At 29.5% G+C, this 17,187-nt stretch overlaps 2 protein-coding genes and 1 long non-coding RNA gene across 4 annotated transcripts; 2 read left to right on the top strand and 1 right to left on the bottom strand.

Moving 5' to 3' along the window:
- Window positions 1-257: 257 nt before the first annotated feature.
- Window positions 258-2,041, bottom strand: LOC126834475 (uncharacterized). The gene is made up of 3 exons (XR_007685074.1): window positions 1,698-2,041; window positions 848-1,105; window positions 258-777 (listed from the first exon to the last, which is right to left on the bottom strand). It is a non-coding gene; the product is annotated as an uncharacterized LOC126834475 (long non-coding RNA).
- Window positions 2,042-4,631: 2,590 nt separating this feature from the next.
- On the top strand, window positions 4,632-13,585 carry LOC126834555 (carnitine O-palmitoyltransferase 1, liver isoform-like). 2 transcript variants are annotated; one of them, XM_050566566.1, is made up of 18 exons: window positions 4,632-4,965; window positions 7,586-7,736; window positions 7,847-7,980; window positions 8,048-8,157; window positions 8,227-8,393; window positions 8,506-8,627; window positions 9,194-9,395; window positions 9,872-10,071; window positions 10,162-10,366; window positions 10,446-10,553; window positions 10,618-10,643; window positions 11,285-11,347; window positions 11,853-11,964; window positions 12,027-12,161; window positions 12,265-12,399; window positions 12,463-12,612; window positions 12,696-12,905; window positions 12,985-13,585. In XM_050566566.1, exons 2-18 carry the CDS (start codon window positions 7,596-7,598, stop codon window positions 13,069-13,071), a joined length of 2,307 nt encoding a protein of 768 aa, XP_050422523.1. In that variant the 5' UTR covers window positions 4,632-4,965; window positions 7,586-7,595; the 3' UTR covers window positions 13,072-13,585. The 2 variants fall into 2 exon arrangements, with proteins under 2 accessions (XP_050422523.1, XP_050422522.1); XM_050566565.1 differs by lacking the exon at window positions 11,285-11,347 and adding an exon at window positions 10,827-10,892.
- A 554-nt stretch (window positions 13,586-14,139) lies between these two features.
- LOC126834417 (pleckstrin homology domain-containing family J member 1-like) lies at window positions 14,140-16,923 on the top strand. The gene is made up of 5 exons (XM_050566319.1): window positions 14,140-14,502; window positions 14,885-14,970; window positions 15,097-15,269; window positions 15,381-15,444; window positions 15,538-16,923. Exons 1-5 carry the CDS (start codon window positions 14,400-14,402, stop codon window positions 15,697-15,699), a joined length of 588 nt encoding a protein of 195 aa, XP_050422276.1. The 5' UTR covers window positions 14,140-14,399; the 3' UTR covers window positions 15,700-16,923.
- Window positions 16,924-17,187: the final 264 nt, after the last annotated feature.

Here is a 17,187-nt window from a genome sequence, read left to right as displayed (position 1 = left end):
TAATTCGACGTTTTGAAAGGCATTTTCTAAATTTTTTGGCCTAATTTCTGTTACGATTCTGATCTATACAGACTTGCGCCTAATAATTGAAGAAAGCTGTTCAACGGTTTGGAATACCTATATATTTATCGAACGTCTAGACACTGTTAAAACAAAAATCAAAAACACATTACCGTGTAATGAATAACTATTTTATAGGGCTTAACAGTTAGAGCCTAGTGCTATCAGACATTTTTAGTCAGACACATAGGTAGTTAATTTAAAACAAAAAACAATTTCAAAACAACAACATTTTTATTGGGTCATTCCAATTTCCACGAAGAACCGACACAAAAATTTGCATTTATATTTGGAATGTCTAAATTTTCAGTTTCATTAAAATGAATCCCTAAAAACTTAAGTGTACAATTTTACTCTGTAAATTAAAGTCAAAATCAACGCTAGTAGAAATTCGAAGCAGGCAATTTTTACAGGTCCATTGAAACTATTGAACTCGCAAATTCCAACACCACCTTTTTGTTTCTATACTGAAGCAAGATGGGAAGATTATGGGGAAACGACCAAGAGGAAGACCCAGACAATCATACTTTAACGACATCAATCACAGGAATGGGTTTCACTTCATACCAACGACTTAAGCGATTCGGCCGAGATGAATTCCATAATATGGACACCATAATCGAGATTCGAACGCATTAATGAACAATATGAAGTTTTTAGACATCCTTTCGGTCCCAAAATTGATGCTTGGTTAACTCTTGCAACGACACAGCAGGTCTAAAATATTATAATTTATACATGATATGTGTTTTGTAATGGAAATATCAACAGACTGAGCAATACCTACATTTGTAATAGGAGTGGCTACCATGAACTTTTGGGGCCATCTATTAAAAAAAAAACCCATTGTTTTAACTTTTTATTCGTTTAACATTTATTGCAACTTTTAAGCTCAGTGGTAAATGAACTACCTATATCGGATAAAGTTCTGAAACACTTCATAGCACTTTTACACGCCAAGGTGGTTCTAATAAGACACGCTCTTAGAACTATAACAATAATTTCTTTAGTGTCTTATAAAATGTTACTTCATTGGCATTTTTATCTAAAAAAACATTTTAATTGAAATTAGTCATAATATGTATAAAACATTTGTTCAAGAGTTACTATCTCTGGTTGCACACCACTAACTTGGATCCAAATAGCGATTAATCTCACAATTTTATGTGAGTTTAAGTTAAATTATTAGACTCAGTCGCTTTGGTTATTCTTTAAGCGAATTTGTATAGTTATATAATAAATTGATTCTTATTGTTATTTTTTTTTTTTAAAAGAATACTTATTTTTCTCAGCGAAATTTGTTTTTATAACCGCGAGTGTATAATTTGTTTGGCGGGAAACCGTAAGAGGCCTTGAGTTTTGAAAGTCATGTAAAGATTTTTCATTGTTTAAGCAAAAAAAAAAATGTATAAAAATAGCATGGAGTTTATCTGAAATTTAATCAAGGTCTTTTAATAAGAGCAATACATTAGCTTACTGACGGTGAACGTAAAATAGGGGGCTGCATGAGCTGAGAAATTTGTTTTTTATTTTATAAAAATAATCATATTTATATAGTAAATACGGCCACTCTAATTACCACAATTATGAACTATTTGATGCGTAGACAAACATGTAAAAGCTTTTATAACACCTACTTGTAGATTAGCGTCAAAATGGAAATAAACAATATTATAATATTGTCAACATCTTCTTCTTTTAGTGCCGTATTCATTATCGAACGTTGGCAATCATGTGAGCAATACTGTACAGCATATTATTATATATTTTTGTAGTTAAATATTAAATTTTTACTATCATACTGTCGAGTGTGGATATTATGCTGTATATCTGTACATATAATAACATATAGAGTATAATAAGTGCCTAAAAACTCTATGGCCATCTACAACATTTTAATTGGTTATAGTGGTTTGCCGTACAAATAATCGTCCAGTAATGTCATAACGACTTCTTAACGACTTAACTTGCAAATTAATAATATTATGTCTAACGTAGTCTATGTAATACTGCTACTATTTACAGACTATAAATATATACTTGTACACATACGGGCTCTTTTAATTATTTATGAGTTTTTTGTTTAATGTTCTATTAGTTATAAAATATATATAAAATAGTTTAGGTGTTCAGTACGTATGAACTGTGAACATTTTAAATATTAATGCCGATTAACTATTCATATGCTAATTATCATGTGTATATTTATCGGTACCTACTTCTTGTACAAATAAAAAAAAATCACTAATTATAAATAATTGTTAAAACCGGTAAACAGTCCCTAATGCTAGGAAAATCCGATAGTAAATATAATTTTTTTACTGTTGTACAACGCAATTTATCTCATATTTTTTAGAGTAAAGAACTTAAAACAGTAGTATAAACCTATTTCTCTTCTGCACATTATTACATTTAAGTACAGAGGGGAAGGGGACTGCCTTATACTTATACCGCTATGTGGTGTAAATTCACAGACCACATTTCGACATATTTTAGTGCTAATTATTTCGCGGTTGGGTTAATTATTAAACAAAATAACTGTATGATAGTACATTGATATTAATATTTATTATTTAGTTACAATTTATACAAATGCTTGTATAGGTACACCATTTACTAGGAATTCTATTTGTACAGTGTATAAAGTATATAAAGTTCTAGTATAAAGCTGTATTAATAAATAATTTTATCTGTACAATTTTGTACAGCTGTTACAATAGTAAACGTACAATTTTTTTATGGATTTTCAGTAAAACCGTGTATTTAACAAATAAGAACAACGGTTTTTGTTTTTTTCAGCACACGGTAAAACGAATGAAATCCTAACAGTATCGACGCAAAGATTTTATTATTATTTTGAACCCAAAAAACAATAGGTAAAGTTATAATTATAAAGATTTATGGAATATTTACAAACGTTTAATAAGTTAAAATATGATTATTCAGATTTCAGTGGCACATGAGATTTGTAATTTGTCCACTTAATTTTAATAAAGTGTTAAATTTATTAAATTATACACGCACATACCTAACATGTTACATAATAAATAATAATTATGAATAAACTAATATTTCTGATGTATTGGTTGGGCAGGTGTTAATGATTATTTTATTATAAATAATCATTGACAAGCTTCAGGACAATATATTACAATATGTAGGAAAACAGCTGTTTAGGACAATATATTTGTTTGTATAATTTACACTATTAGGTATTATACTAAGAAACTTTAAAAATTTAGTTATTAACATAATTTTTTTTTTTATTATCAAAATAAAAAATTACCCGTTAAGATAGGCCACTTATAATTGCAAATTTGTAGTTTTTCTTTTTGAAAATATTTTCATGACGCATATTTTAAAAATGGGGTATTTTAAAAAATAATTTTATTTGCAATATTATAATATTTCATCTTTTGAAATCTAAGTGGTATAACTCATTTACACGTTTTATTCATTTTTTTTTTTAAATCAAGTACATTATGTATCAAAAATGTTGATTTGGCGATAACCAGTTTAAACTAAATTCAAAACTACATTAAAATAAAATAAATTAATAAATTAAATTAAATTCTTATATAACTCTAAAATTTATTAAGGCAATTTAAAATGAAACCCGGGTTTAGGTTCACTGAACTATTATTATTAATTAAATGCTATAGGTGAGCATCATCTAATTTGTATCAGGCATTTTTGGTGTTCATTTTTGGTACATATAAATCATAATATAGTTTGTTGTAAACTGCCTGACCGAATGCAAACTATTGGACATCGTCGTATATTATAAATTGTCAATAATTTCAACCACGGCCCTAATACATTGTTAGAAGTTTTATCTATGTAGGTACATACAAATTTTTCATGGCCGTCGTTATTATATACCTACAGACACTATGGCCAGTGTTCTCCGTCATGCTCTCTTAACGTATTTGATTTGATTTTTAATATTATAATTATTGTTATTATTGTTGGTTAGCTTAACGCGACGTCATTGCACAATGCAATCATTTGACAATCAGGACCATAGGCGCAACTATAGACCTACATTTTAACGGTGCTAAAACTATGTATATTTGACTAAACATAATTCTTGTCTTCAAACCGTTAGATATAAAATTAAAAAAATATTTCAATCATGGATTGAATATTATACGTAAATCACAATGTATGAACAGAGTATATTATTAAAAGTTTATGCGTACAAATCGAAAATTGGCAATTGAATTTTTGGGTGTTGCTAATTGTGAGTCTGGAGGTGCTCAAGTCCTCCTAGTTGCGCCTGCATGTCAGTGGTCGTCGTGTACGGACAATAGCAACAGCTGTAGCCTGTAGGGGCACATTTCTTGACAATAAAGCAAGGTATATAATAATAATAATATAATATTATTAGTTTTTATTATTACAGGCTACAACAGCGAATCAATCATCATATTTTATCGATCCTACTAGGTAGCGCTGCAACGCACTACGACAGATATTATTGATAACGCTTATCAGTCCAATTTTGATGCCTCGGATTAGTTTTTTCGATTTCCGTGTCAAGCGTCAGCCGCGGTCAGCATTGTGCATTTGCCAATTGGCTGTCAGTAGGTAGTAGCTGGTAGTGCACTGCGGTTGCTGCTCGCTGTCCGTCGTCGAGCGTTCTTAGACAATAATAATAATTATTATAGTAGGCCTACTATTAACGCATATCGGTGTTAATAATTTATTTTGTTTTCATCGTCTTCACTTTCACCTTTTTTCGTTAGTGCTACACCAGTGTTGTGTTGTGTTGTTGTTGTTCGACCAATGTTTTTGTATTAATTAATCGAAATAAATGTCGACGGTAACTTAATAATAATTGCAAAGCAGATACAACACACGGGTCGTTCGCGTTCAACAAATTAACCAATAAACACAAACAAGGTAAATATTTATACTTTTTTTTTTATTTCTTTGTTTCTTTAACCTACATTCCAATGTAGAGTACTGTGTAAGTTCCATACTACTACGTATTAGGCAATATTGTATTTTTGAGTTGCCTGCTAACTAGGTAATTTTCTATGATTTATGCAGCGTCACACATTTTATCTATTTTCCAAAAAGCTCATAGGATTTTGTTGTTATAACGTTCAATTTGAATTTTTTTTGCACGGTTTTATCAGTGTTGTTTTTTTTTTTACTTAAAACTATGTATTCTGTATTGTATATTAACCACTATACATTTAGATTTCAAGTCATAATTGTGATTGTGTTTAATATGTTACTTGTAACTCGAATTGATTTTCTGGCTGATAAATAAACCGCCGACAAAATAATCGACCCATTATAAATATAATTGCTATTCAAAAACGATAATGTACATTTATATAACTGTATATAGTGTATGTAGTTTAACAAGGCTGATCTAATTTGCATTTTATTATGTTTTTGTCACCACATGGGCCAATGCAGTTGTAGATGTAAATGAGAAAATGTAAATGACCCATTTTCTTTAATACATACACAATGCTATACTTATTTATGATAAGTATTTTATTGTCAATGATATTATTGTGCAACATTTAGTTAAAAAAAAAACCAAATCAATTTAGTTACTTACATTAAAACAAAATATTCCTAGTGTGCATTAATGAAATTAATTATTTATTTTTGTACCTATTTAGTTGAATTTAATTTAAATTACTCAACTCAAATTTATAACATTCTGTCATATTTAATCTATTAATTTTTCATTAGTTTATTTAATTTAATATATCGGTATTAAATAAATTAAGATTTCTCATAAAATTAAAATAAATTGTCCTCAAATAAATAACAAAAGTCTTAACACATATTCCTCACTATTTTTGTTGTAATATTTTTTAAATAATTATCTACAAATATTAACTGTGTAATAATAGTATACTTGGTCATTTGTAAACCGGCCAATATTTGTATGTATTATTTAAAAAAAAAAGTTATTTCTACCTGATAAAAAACATTGGTAAAACAGGTTTAGATTTAAATTGAAGTATGCTAGTGTTATAGTACTACTTTGTGAGTGTACACAATATAATTAAAATTAAATTAATAACATTTTTTCGTTGTAAAATAGCCACATTATGTATTTAAAACATTTTATTCTCCAAATTCAGTTGTAGCAATTTATTTTGTTTTATTAACACTAAAACAAAACATATAAGACCTTCATGGAAATTCAAGGTTATTGTTATCTGGTTTATGTTAAGTTGTTTGCCTTGTTAATGATTATTTTTTTTTTATAAATCTATATATTATTGCTGATGTTTTAATAATAGGAAACAGAATTTAAAAAAAAATTCACTTTTAACAATTCTTGTTTGGAGTACAATACATCTATTGGTGTGTGTGTGTGGTGTGTGAGAATGAAAATAATATACAGCTGTATTAATGTAATAATATAAATATGATAATAAGAGAGTGGATTTTTAGGTTTTAAAAGTTTAGAACATAATGCTAACATTCACTAATTCTATGTTAAAATTTTCGCCAAATAGTCCATTAAAAGCCGGTTAAATATGTTCAAAAACTCCAAAATCTCCAAAATATACTCTAATATGTAAAACAGTATTTTTTCGAGAAATTCTCTGAAAATAAATTATCTATATTTTACTTCAACCCAGTAGAGAGCTGTATAAAGCCAATAAATATGTGAAAACCTTAAAAATCCTCACTATATCTATTTATACATCTATGTAACCCCAATGCTCTATTATTCAATTGAAACGACAAAGAAAAAAATTATAATATTGCATTTAAAAACAAAAAATATGAATTTTCTTTTACAGACAATTATGCAAATATATAAATATTGAATTTTATAAAAATATATTTTCTTATCTCCAAAATATGATCTAATTTGCAAAATAATTAGAGTTACGTCTATTGGTCAATAGGCTGACAATATTATGTCAAAGCCTAAAAATCCATTCACTAATTATAATAATTTATTTATTATTTCGTGAATAAACTATTTTTTTTCATTGATTTATTATCATATTAGTTGTGAATAAGTGATATAAAGCCTTGAAACTACTAATGGGCATTCTTGTTATTTACAACCATGTTTTCTCCATATCTCCATTTTATCACGTCAGCCTCACGCCTAAATTATGTGACTGTGGTCCAGATGTTTAGCTCACAAGACCAGTTAATGGTTAAACAACAAATTCTATAAAGTCATAAGGGAAAATTATAAACCTCGAGTGATTTTTTTCTAACCAGCTAAATTCAAGAAAAGTATCGACTATAAAACGGTTAAAACTGCCATTTTCTTGTATACGGAGTTTAACTTGATTCTATAGAAGTCTTGAAGCCAATTAACTAAAAATAGAATAATATGCTATAAACCACATTTAATAATGTAATAATAGTTTGCAGACATAAAAGCAAAATGTATGTGGTGTTTAAAAAATAATAATTACCTACATAATCTTATGACTTGTACAATTTTACTTATCGTTTTTGAAATATTACCAATGTATTTGTTATAATTATTAATGGTGTCTTTTTTGGTATTTTTAAGGCTTGTTGAAATGGCTGAAGCTCATTCAGCAGTTGCGTTTTCGTTTTCAATTACCCATGAAGGCTGGGATGTTAACTTTGACCGTGAAGTGTTGAATCTTGTTTGGGCTTCTGGAATACGTTCGTGGAAAAAACGTTTAGCTAGATTTAAAGTAAAAAATATTGCATTATATTTTCGTTATTAACTGTTTTACCAAAAAGTCTTACGGCCAACTTTTAGTATGTATTGATACAAACGCTGGTTTTTATTAATCATTTTTAGAATAGCGTACGCAATGGAATTTTCCCTGCTCCTTTACAAAGTCTCTGGGCAATGATGGGGATCGTCTTCAGTCTTCGTTATACCAATAATACCTTTGGAAAACTTACAAACGCTATTGTATCTTTTTTACCTGCGTAAGTATTAATGAATAATTTGCATACAATTAAAATCGATTATGTGACAATAATGTTGTATTTTCAGGGACACATTTGTATGGAAAATTGTTTCGTGCTTTATTTTATCATTGATATTCTGGTTGATTACGATTTATATGATACGATACACACTAAAGCTTTTGTTCATGTATAAAGGTAAAGAAATTTTGAATTAATTTCGTAGACTATGCTCAGTTATATATATATATTTTGGAACATGTTAAGGGTGGATGTTTGAAGCCAGAGGAGGTGGAAAAAAAGTATCAACCTCCACCAAACTTTGGGCATTAGCTGTGAAGTTACTCTCTACCTCGAGTAAACCATTATTGTATAGCTACCAAGGTTCTTTGCCGAAGCTTCCACTACCTCCAGTTAAACAAACAATGGAAAGGGTAATTTCCTATTGAATGGAATTTTAATTCAAAAATAAGAAACGTTTTAGCTAGCATCAACGTAATTATCATATTTTGTAAATGTTAATGATTATTTTGTATACATTTTTAGTATTTGAGAAGTGTTCGTCCGTTGTTGAATGATACTGAATACGAAAGCATGGTAAAATTAGCTAGTGAATTTGAAAATGGGATAGCTGTTAAGTTACAGCGATACTTATCTCTGAAATCTTGGTTCGTATAAAAAAATTATCACTTCTATTTATTTATTTTTTAGTGTAATCTAAATGTTTTTTTTTTTAATCTTGTAATTATGTATATGTTTTGTTTTTAACCAATTTGATTATGTAATCGAATATTGCGTATCAATTTTAAAAGTCACAATCTCGTTTGACTCATTATTCGACCGTTTTTTTAAAATTATACATCGAAACGTATTGGAAGCAATCGTAGATTATTTTATTCATTTTTGCATAAAATATCAAGATAAATAAATGTTTACAGATATGTAGTATCATTGATTTTATAAATAATTGCTTTTGTTAACAAAAAATAGCAACTAATTACATGAGGGCTTCCTGCTGTTAACAGAGAATACCTCATCATATTACCATAGTTGAGCCGGGTATTTCATTTCCGGAAACAACTAACCAATCAATAACATCTTGTATTTTTTTTTTTTTAACCTTACTATATAATATTCAATCCGCATTTACCTCCACTGGGTACAAAATGTAAATGCAATTACTAAGCGCAAATTACTTGTTTGTGCACCTTTATAATTTATTTTTTTTTTCCAGGTGGTCCAGTAACTATGTTTCAGACTGGTGGGAAGAATATGTGTATTTAAGAAGTCGAACACCTTTGATAGTCAATTCAAATTTCTATGGTATTGATGCTATTATGATGCATTCAACAACCGTCCAAGCCGCTCGCGGTGCTATGATTATTTGGCAGTGTTTACAATATAGAAGACTAATTGAGCGTCAGGAACTTGAGCCGGTATTAATGAGTTAATAATTATAAAATAAAAGCAAAATAAAAATCGCATAATTTGTTAATGTAAATAATAATTATAATTAATTTTATCAAACATGGTATGTAGAGTCTTTTGTACATTTTTTTTTTGTCAGATTTATCTGTGAAAAACAAAATGAGGTAATAAACATAATGACTGTTTGTTAGTTATTAGCATTTAAAGGCAGATGGGGTTAAGTGAATTGCGGGCAAGTGTTGGCGCAAATAAAAAAAACTACTCACTCGCACTTCATTCCTTAAGAAGTATTTTTCAAGAACTAGTTACGTGCTAAAACTACTCTTAAAATAAAAACACACAGAATATTGTTAATGATTATACATAATAATTCATATCGAGATAGCCTTTAAATAATCAAAATACTGTTTGCATAATGGAGTGACCATTGAAATGATGGATTTAAGTTTAGAGTTAATATGTTTACATTTTACATTTATTTCAGATAAGGCTTCAGGGATTGGTTCCCTTATGTTCGTGGCAGTACGAGAGAATATTCAACACAACCCGTGTACCTGGTGCAGTGAGTGACAAATTGGTACATTACAACGACAGTCGACATATTGTTGTGTATCACGCTGGAAGATATTTTAAAGTCATCATTTATTATCAAAATCGGATTCTACAACCTTGCGAAATTGAAGTGTACGTTGCAATCAATTGTATATATTTAACTAACTACACTGTTATCATATTAGAATACGTGTAGTAATAATTTTATATGTATTGGTTTAGACAAATTCAGTCGATTCTCGACAACAAAGAACAACCGTACACAGGAGAGGAAAAAGTAGCTGCGTTAACAGCTGGAGATCGAACAGCTTGGGCCAATGCTCGTACGGAGTTTTTCTTCAAAGGCATCAACCGACAAAGTTTGGACGCCATCGAAAAATCCGCTTTCGTAGTCGCTTTAGACGATGTCCCATACGAGTACGATGAAGTGAGTTTGTGTTGTACATAATAAATAATAAAAAAGGTTTTTTTTTAAAAAATAAAATGTTAATTTTTTTTTTTTCAAGAAAAATTCTAAAAAATTAGACGAATACGGAAGAATCTTAATGACCGGCAAAGGATACGATCGTTGGTTCGATAAATCGTTTACTCTTTGCATTGGATCAAACGGAAGAGTAAGTGTACTTGAAAAATAAAATTGAATTGCGATAAAAACTGAGCGTAATGTGTTTTATTTAGGTTGGGTTTAACGCAGAACACTCGTGGTAAGTATTATGACCAGCATTTTACTAGTAAAAAAAAACCATTTTAATACAAATGTGCATCCTTTACACATATTTTTAATACCATCGTTAGTTTGCCACTTGTGTGCGTCTTATGTAATTTGTCTTTTTCAAACACAATTGAGTTATGCGTTTTGAATTTGCGTACAACAAGTATTGTTACAGGGCTGATGCAGCGGTTATGTCTCACCTTTGGGAGTTCATAATGTTTACCGAAGCTGCAAAACTTGGGTAATTTAATGGTTGTGGGTTGACAATGCAATGTTGTGATGAGGTCTCTACTTAAGTTCCATTCTTTTGAATGGGAAACCGCTTTTCTTGGACTTGATTACATTTTGTCAGTTGTGGATTAGAGGTTTCATGTAATTTGGATTTCACGAGGATTATTTAAAAATAATACATTTGCATGTAAATCATATATTTTAACTCTATCCGTGTAATAATATCTAACAGTTAATTTGTTAATATATAATATTGCATAACTACAGCAGTAGTTAAAGTCGTTCTCGAGAAGACAAATACAAAACACAGTCTTAAAACAATATTTTACTCTAACAATGGATGTTAATAAGGTATCTTTGACACACATTTCATTATTTGGTAACAGTTTTCTTTGATGACAGGGCTGATGCACCGGTCATGGGTCATTTATGGGAACATTTCCTTTGTGGAGATCTAGTTGTGGGGTAATAACACAATTATTTAATTAATTTTAACAAAAATCATTTATGCATGCTATAATATACTTGGAAAAAAAAAATAAAGTTTCAAGGAATTCAAAAACTTCAGTAAACAATATCAATATTAAATACCGTCGTCAGTAATTTTACACAAATTCCCACAGTAATTATCTTATTGGACTAACTTACCGTTAAACTCAAAATTAAATACACTACTAAGTGTCTAAAAATCTAGGCTATAGTGTTACTGTTTGTACATGCCTGGAGAATTCCTTGAAGTTACCTGTACTCAACAATGTTACAATAATTAAGCGAATAACTTTCTTTTTCACAATTACTTACTGAAGGCTAAAATGTTTCAAACTATTCTCTTGCATAAGTGCTTATAATACTAACCACCTTTCATACATTACATTAAAATACAGCTATTTTAGTTCGGTGAACTAATTAGCTAAAAAAATGATTAATTATTGAAAAATATTAAACTATGTGTTTAAAATTTTAAATAAAGATACCAAGCGGATGGACATACTAAAGGTACGCCCGAGTTTGAACCGCCTAAACCTATAAGACTCCAGTGGAATTTGGATCCAGCTTTAGATGCTATTGAAAAGTCATATCAAGTAAAAAAAAGTGTAGCAGCCATGATGTTTTAAAATTAACTGATTGTGTTCTCGAATATTAGGTTGCTTTGGAGTTGGTCAACGATATCGACCTCCGGATTTTGGCATTTTCCGACTACGGCAAGGGATTCATGAAAACGGCCAAAATTAGCCCAGACGCTTATATTCAAATGGCTTTGCAATTGGCATACTACAGAGTAATTATCGTTAATATTAAATCGATAGAATTTATAATTGGCGGCACCCGTTTCTAATGTTTTAATAATATTAATATTTTCTATGATTCTATAATATTTACAGGATGCCGGCAAGTTTAGTCTTACCTATGAAGCTTCTATGACACGTTTGTATCGAGAAGGTAGGACTGAAACGGTTCGACCGTGTACTCTCGAGTCATCGGCTTGGGTCAAATGCATGTTGGATCCCAATACCTCAGTATGTATACTTGAAATTAAAGATGATTGTAATCACTGTAACTGCTTATTATTATGTTAACAGCTGAATGAACGTATTCAACTGCTGAAAGAAGCTTGCGCAATCCACCAAAAGGGTTACCAAGACGCAATGTGTGGCAAAGGAATCGATAGACATTTATTCTGTTTGTACGTCGTTTCCAAATATCTCGAAGTGGAATCGCCATTTTTAAATGTAATACAGGCTACAGCAATAATACAAACAAATTTAAAAAAAGGATGTATTCGTTTCATGATGATTATTTGTTTTTTTTATAGAAAGTATTAAGTGAGCCGTGGCGTTTGTCCACGTCGCAAACTCCACACGGTCAAACCAATCAGTTTGATCTGAAGAAGTTCCCCAATTGCATATCAGCCGGAGGCGGATTTGGTCCCGTCGCCAACGACGGATATGGTGTCAGTTACATTATAGCCGGTGAAAATTTAATTTTCTTTCATATATCTAGTAAACGAAATTCACCTCACACTGTACGTATTTCAATCGTGTATTACGACATTAGACAATAGCTATTTGAAACGGCACACGTTTTATGATGTTTTCTTGCAGGATTCAAGCAGATTTGCAGAAAGAATCAGTGAAGCTCTCAACGACATAAGATCAATGATTTCGGACTGGCAACAGAGTGCGAAATAAAATACGAAAAGGTTAATTAATATGACTGCAAAGAAAAAATTGTTTCTCCAACTCTGTAACGCTTTTTATAGTACTTCTGGAAGTACCGTGTGCTTTGTCGTTGTGATATTCTTATTTCTTAACTACTTTAAGCCTTAGCTCTCTCTCTTTAATTATTAACATGATTTAGGATTGTTTATGTATTATTTTCAGAAACGATGAGTATTTTTATTTTAAAATAACATTTATAAAAAATATGTATTTAATTATTTTTAAATAATTTGTTTGTTTTTGGTGGTATTATTTTAGTGTTTACTATTTTTTTTAATTTGTAATTATTAGGCAACTGAAACCAGTTAAATGTTAACGTTCGTACAATGTATTCACAGTACAATATACGTTTAAATGTATTTACATTCGATACAGTACCGTACGTATTATTTCGTTTTAAATTTTAGTACGGTAGTTGTTATTATTAATGCTATATATTAGATTAATTTGTTGACTTAAATCAAAACGTTGAAAATAAAAACAATATGCCTACTCGACTTTATTACTGAATTCATAATATTGTTAAATGTAAAATATCCGATGGTTTTAAATCGGGTGAATTATATCCGTAGTAGAATGACTGTTTCATTAGCGCCAATCGACGGAGAACCGAGAAGTTTCCCAGAAGACTCCAATTTTTTTTATAAAGTTATCGACTGAAATAGTTGGTACCCATAGCGGTAATAATTGTATCATCGGTGATGGCCTGAAGACTAATGAACTAGTTTCCATTATTTTGTGGGCCTTTAAGTATGAATTTAACAAGCTAACCTACATATTATTGTAAAAAACATAGAAAATCCTACCAAGATACCAACGAGCAATGGTCTTAGACGCCGAAGATTTTTAATTCTATTCAAACTAACTTGTATTTTATTTTCATTAGTGTACCTATTTAATAAAATAAATAATATAATAGAATAGGTATTCAATATGGTGAATTGGTTTTGATAAGACTATCAGCTGTTATCACAGATATAGATAAGGACCTTGGCTCTTATCTAATATGTTCAGTAAAGATTACAAAGTATTACTGATAAGAATGTTTATCTCAGAATAAATGTAATATTCTTCTCAATGTCAAAATACGGGAAACGGTGCCTTTTATTCGAATATAGTAACTTGTAGGCGGTGGTTAATTTGTTAACGCCATTAAATCAAATCAACTGTGAAATCAACGTAAAATAATGTTTAAGTGATGTTAAAAGTAATAGTTAATATGTTTATTTAAAACGTAATAACCGAATTTTATTTAGTATATTTTGTTATTCCCGCAATTTTTATAATTCCCAATCACGATGAGATTTAATAGTAAAGAGTTAATACACGTCAGTCATTCAAATCCAGTTCTAGAAGGAAGAATGTCCTATGCCAAGTTATCGAATGGATATCCAACCAAAGGTAATATTGTATATGTTTAAAAATAGACTATTACTAATACCTATTCAATTTACTGAAATTTTCTTTAACGACAATAAGACTTTATTTTTGTTGTATGAAATTATCATATTTTCAATTACATATGTTTATTACTACCTTTAAAATTGTATTTAAAAATACTAGTGGTAAAACAACAAATAAATAATGCAAATTATCCTAACCTTTATGTGTAATTATTATTTTATATGTTTTTTATTTGATTGATACTAAATTTAGCAGACTATTTTGCAGTTGGGTTATTATTTTACTTAAGTGATAATTTATGAAGTTAACAATAAATAAATTACATTAATATTTCTTACTAAGAAAATACATAATACCGATGTATTATATTTCTTTTTAGGTTTTAAGGAGAGATGGTTTAGACTTAAGCACAATCTTTTGTTCTATTTTAAAATGAACAGTGTTGGGCATGTTGAATTGCATCAGGTATGTATAAAGTATAATTAATATTAATCGAAAGGAAATTGATGAACTGTTAAAAAATGTAGTAATATTAGGCAACAGTTAAAACGTTATTATTGTTTGACAATAATTATATTTTAATTTTTCTAGCCAGCTGGTGTTTTCGTTTTAGAAAATTCCGTAGTACGGCTTGAAAACAACATACCGGGTACATTGTTCTCTTTTTCTTTATCATTCAACGACGATCCTGATAAAAAATATATCATCTCAAGTCAGTCGGAAGATCACGTTCATCATTGGATTAAAACCATTCGATGCGCCACGTATGTTTTCTCTAAAATATTAATATTATTATTTGTGATAAACATATTTTGCAGACAATGTGGAAAAAATACATGTTAAATAATGTAGTCTATTGTATTTAATATTTTCAGATATGAATACATGAGATCTCAAATGTCATCATTGCAAAGTCAAATTTTAACGCTATCTGGAAAGGTAAGAAATCGGTTGAATTTTGTCGTTAACTAGAGAACACAATAATTACAAAATATACTACGAGTTAATAATGAACAATTATATTTTATAAAGGACCCTTTTTTGCTGTATCCGGAAGACGGGAAAAAAATTTGCCAGAGTAAGACGGTACGACAGGAAAATTGCAGTAGACAACTGAAGCCCGCGCCTCTTCCTCCTCCGAGACACAAGCATGACGCCGTGAAAGCAAACAATTTTAATCTGATCGAACTGTGAGTTTTATTGTACACATTTCATTAGTATTAAGATGGCGTGATTTAATTATAATATTATATACCGTTATTGTTTTGTATTGTGACACCATAAAATGTGAATTATTATTTCGCTCAGGTGTTTCTTTTGCTAAACTAACAAAATATTATAGTGTTACACAGTTGTGCATCACACATTATGGTTTTTGTTCTTATTCATCGTGTAGTCGATTCTTTACTATAAAGTATGTAATTTAAAAAAATATTTTTAATTATAATATGTACTACGGAGTTCTTAAGGCTTAAGTATTCGTTTTCAAATAAGATATATTGTAAAACGATGCACACGTTAAAGTTACCTTAGTAATTAATAACCTATTTTCGTAATTTACTAATGTATACTTGTGACATTATTGTAACTTATTTCATCGGACTAAACTCGGAGTTGTATCAGTACCTAATCTAATGATACTACTAAATTATATGATTTTTTTTCAAAACATTGTGTTCTTTAAGTCGTTAGGCCCGTGTATCTGTTAGGACCAGGGTCAGTTGTGAGCGAGCCTGTCGAATTTTTATTATTTTTAATTTTACGTCTCGCTCAATTTCGCATTTAAAACCTTTCCGTTATGTGGTGGCATAATTTTAGTTGAACAAGCTAAATTGGAAATTGAATGATCGCCGCCAAACGATAAATGAGGCGTTTATTAAACAGGTAATAAGAATGTGTTTTTTTTTCATGCAAAATAGCAACACAACGGCGGTTTACGCTATTTACACACAAACTCGAAGTTATTCCACAACTCGAGTGGTTTGACTGGTCTGCCTACATTTCGAAATACTTTCACAGCGCTGAAGAAGGAATGTGTAAGTATTCCGCAATGTTTGCAGACCAGTCAAATTACTCGAGTGGGATAGTGTCCGCCTAGCTGTGTAAATACGATTAATTTTTCAACACGAATGTTGTTGGATTTATAATAAAATATATATAAATTATGTAATCTTACCACTCGTGTTGCACTCTATTAATATATTGTATCGGTCGATAATTGTGTAGTGTGACAAACAAATGTCGGTGATGTCAACACGCTACATTAAAGTATGAAAAACTTTCATAATTGTATTGTGTATGTTATTTTTTGTACTACTTGTTAATTTATATTATTTCGCTAAAGTAAAATATATAAAACTGTTATTTTTGAAAAATTGTTAATAATTGTTGTTGTGATAATAAAAGGAAATAGGTATACATTGTTTTTTTTTGTAATTTGTAAAACAAGTACCTAAATTAAACGCAATAGGTTTTGTAAAAACAATAAAAAAAATAAAAAAATAGTAGGTATGTGTTATTACATTTTGTTGCTAATCGTTTAATAATTTGACGATAACAAAATTTCCCGTACGAAATAGAAGTTTTGATGGATAAGTATTTTGAATTAAAATTGTTATTGAAAATTTGGGTTTACTTTTGCCCGGTGGTTTATCGACAATTATTTTACGCTTGACTACTTTT

Source organism: Adelges cooleyi, unplaced genomic scaffold (genome assembly GCF_023614345.1).
Source record: "Adelges cooleyi isolate 19-005CV unplaced genomic scaffold, UGA_ACOO_1.1 ACOO_flye_CR_arks_rails_tigmint_CR_PRNA_21, whole genome shotgun sequence".
In the NCBI taxonomy this organism is placed as follows: domain Eukaryota; kingdom Metazoa; phylum Arthropoda; class Insecta; order Hemiptera; family Adelgidae; genus Adelges; species Adelges cooleyi.
This window is presented reverse-complemented; position numbering and strand designations above follow the sequence as displayed.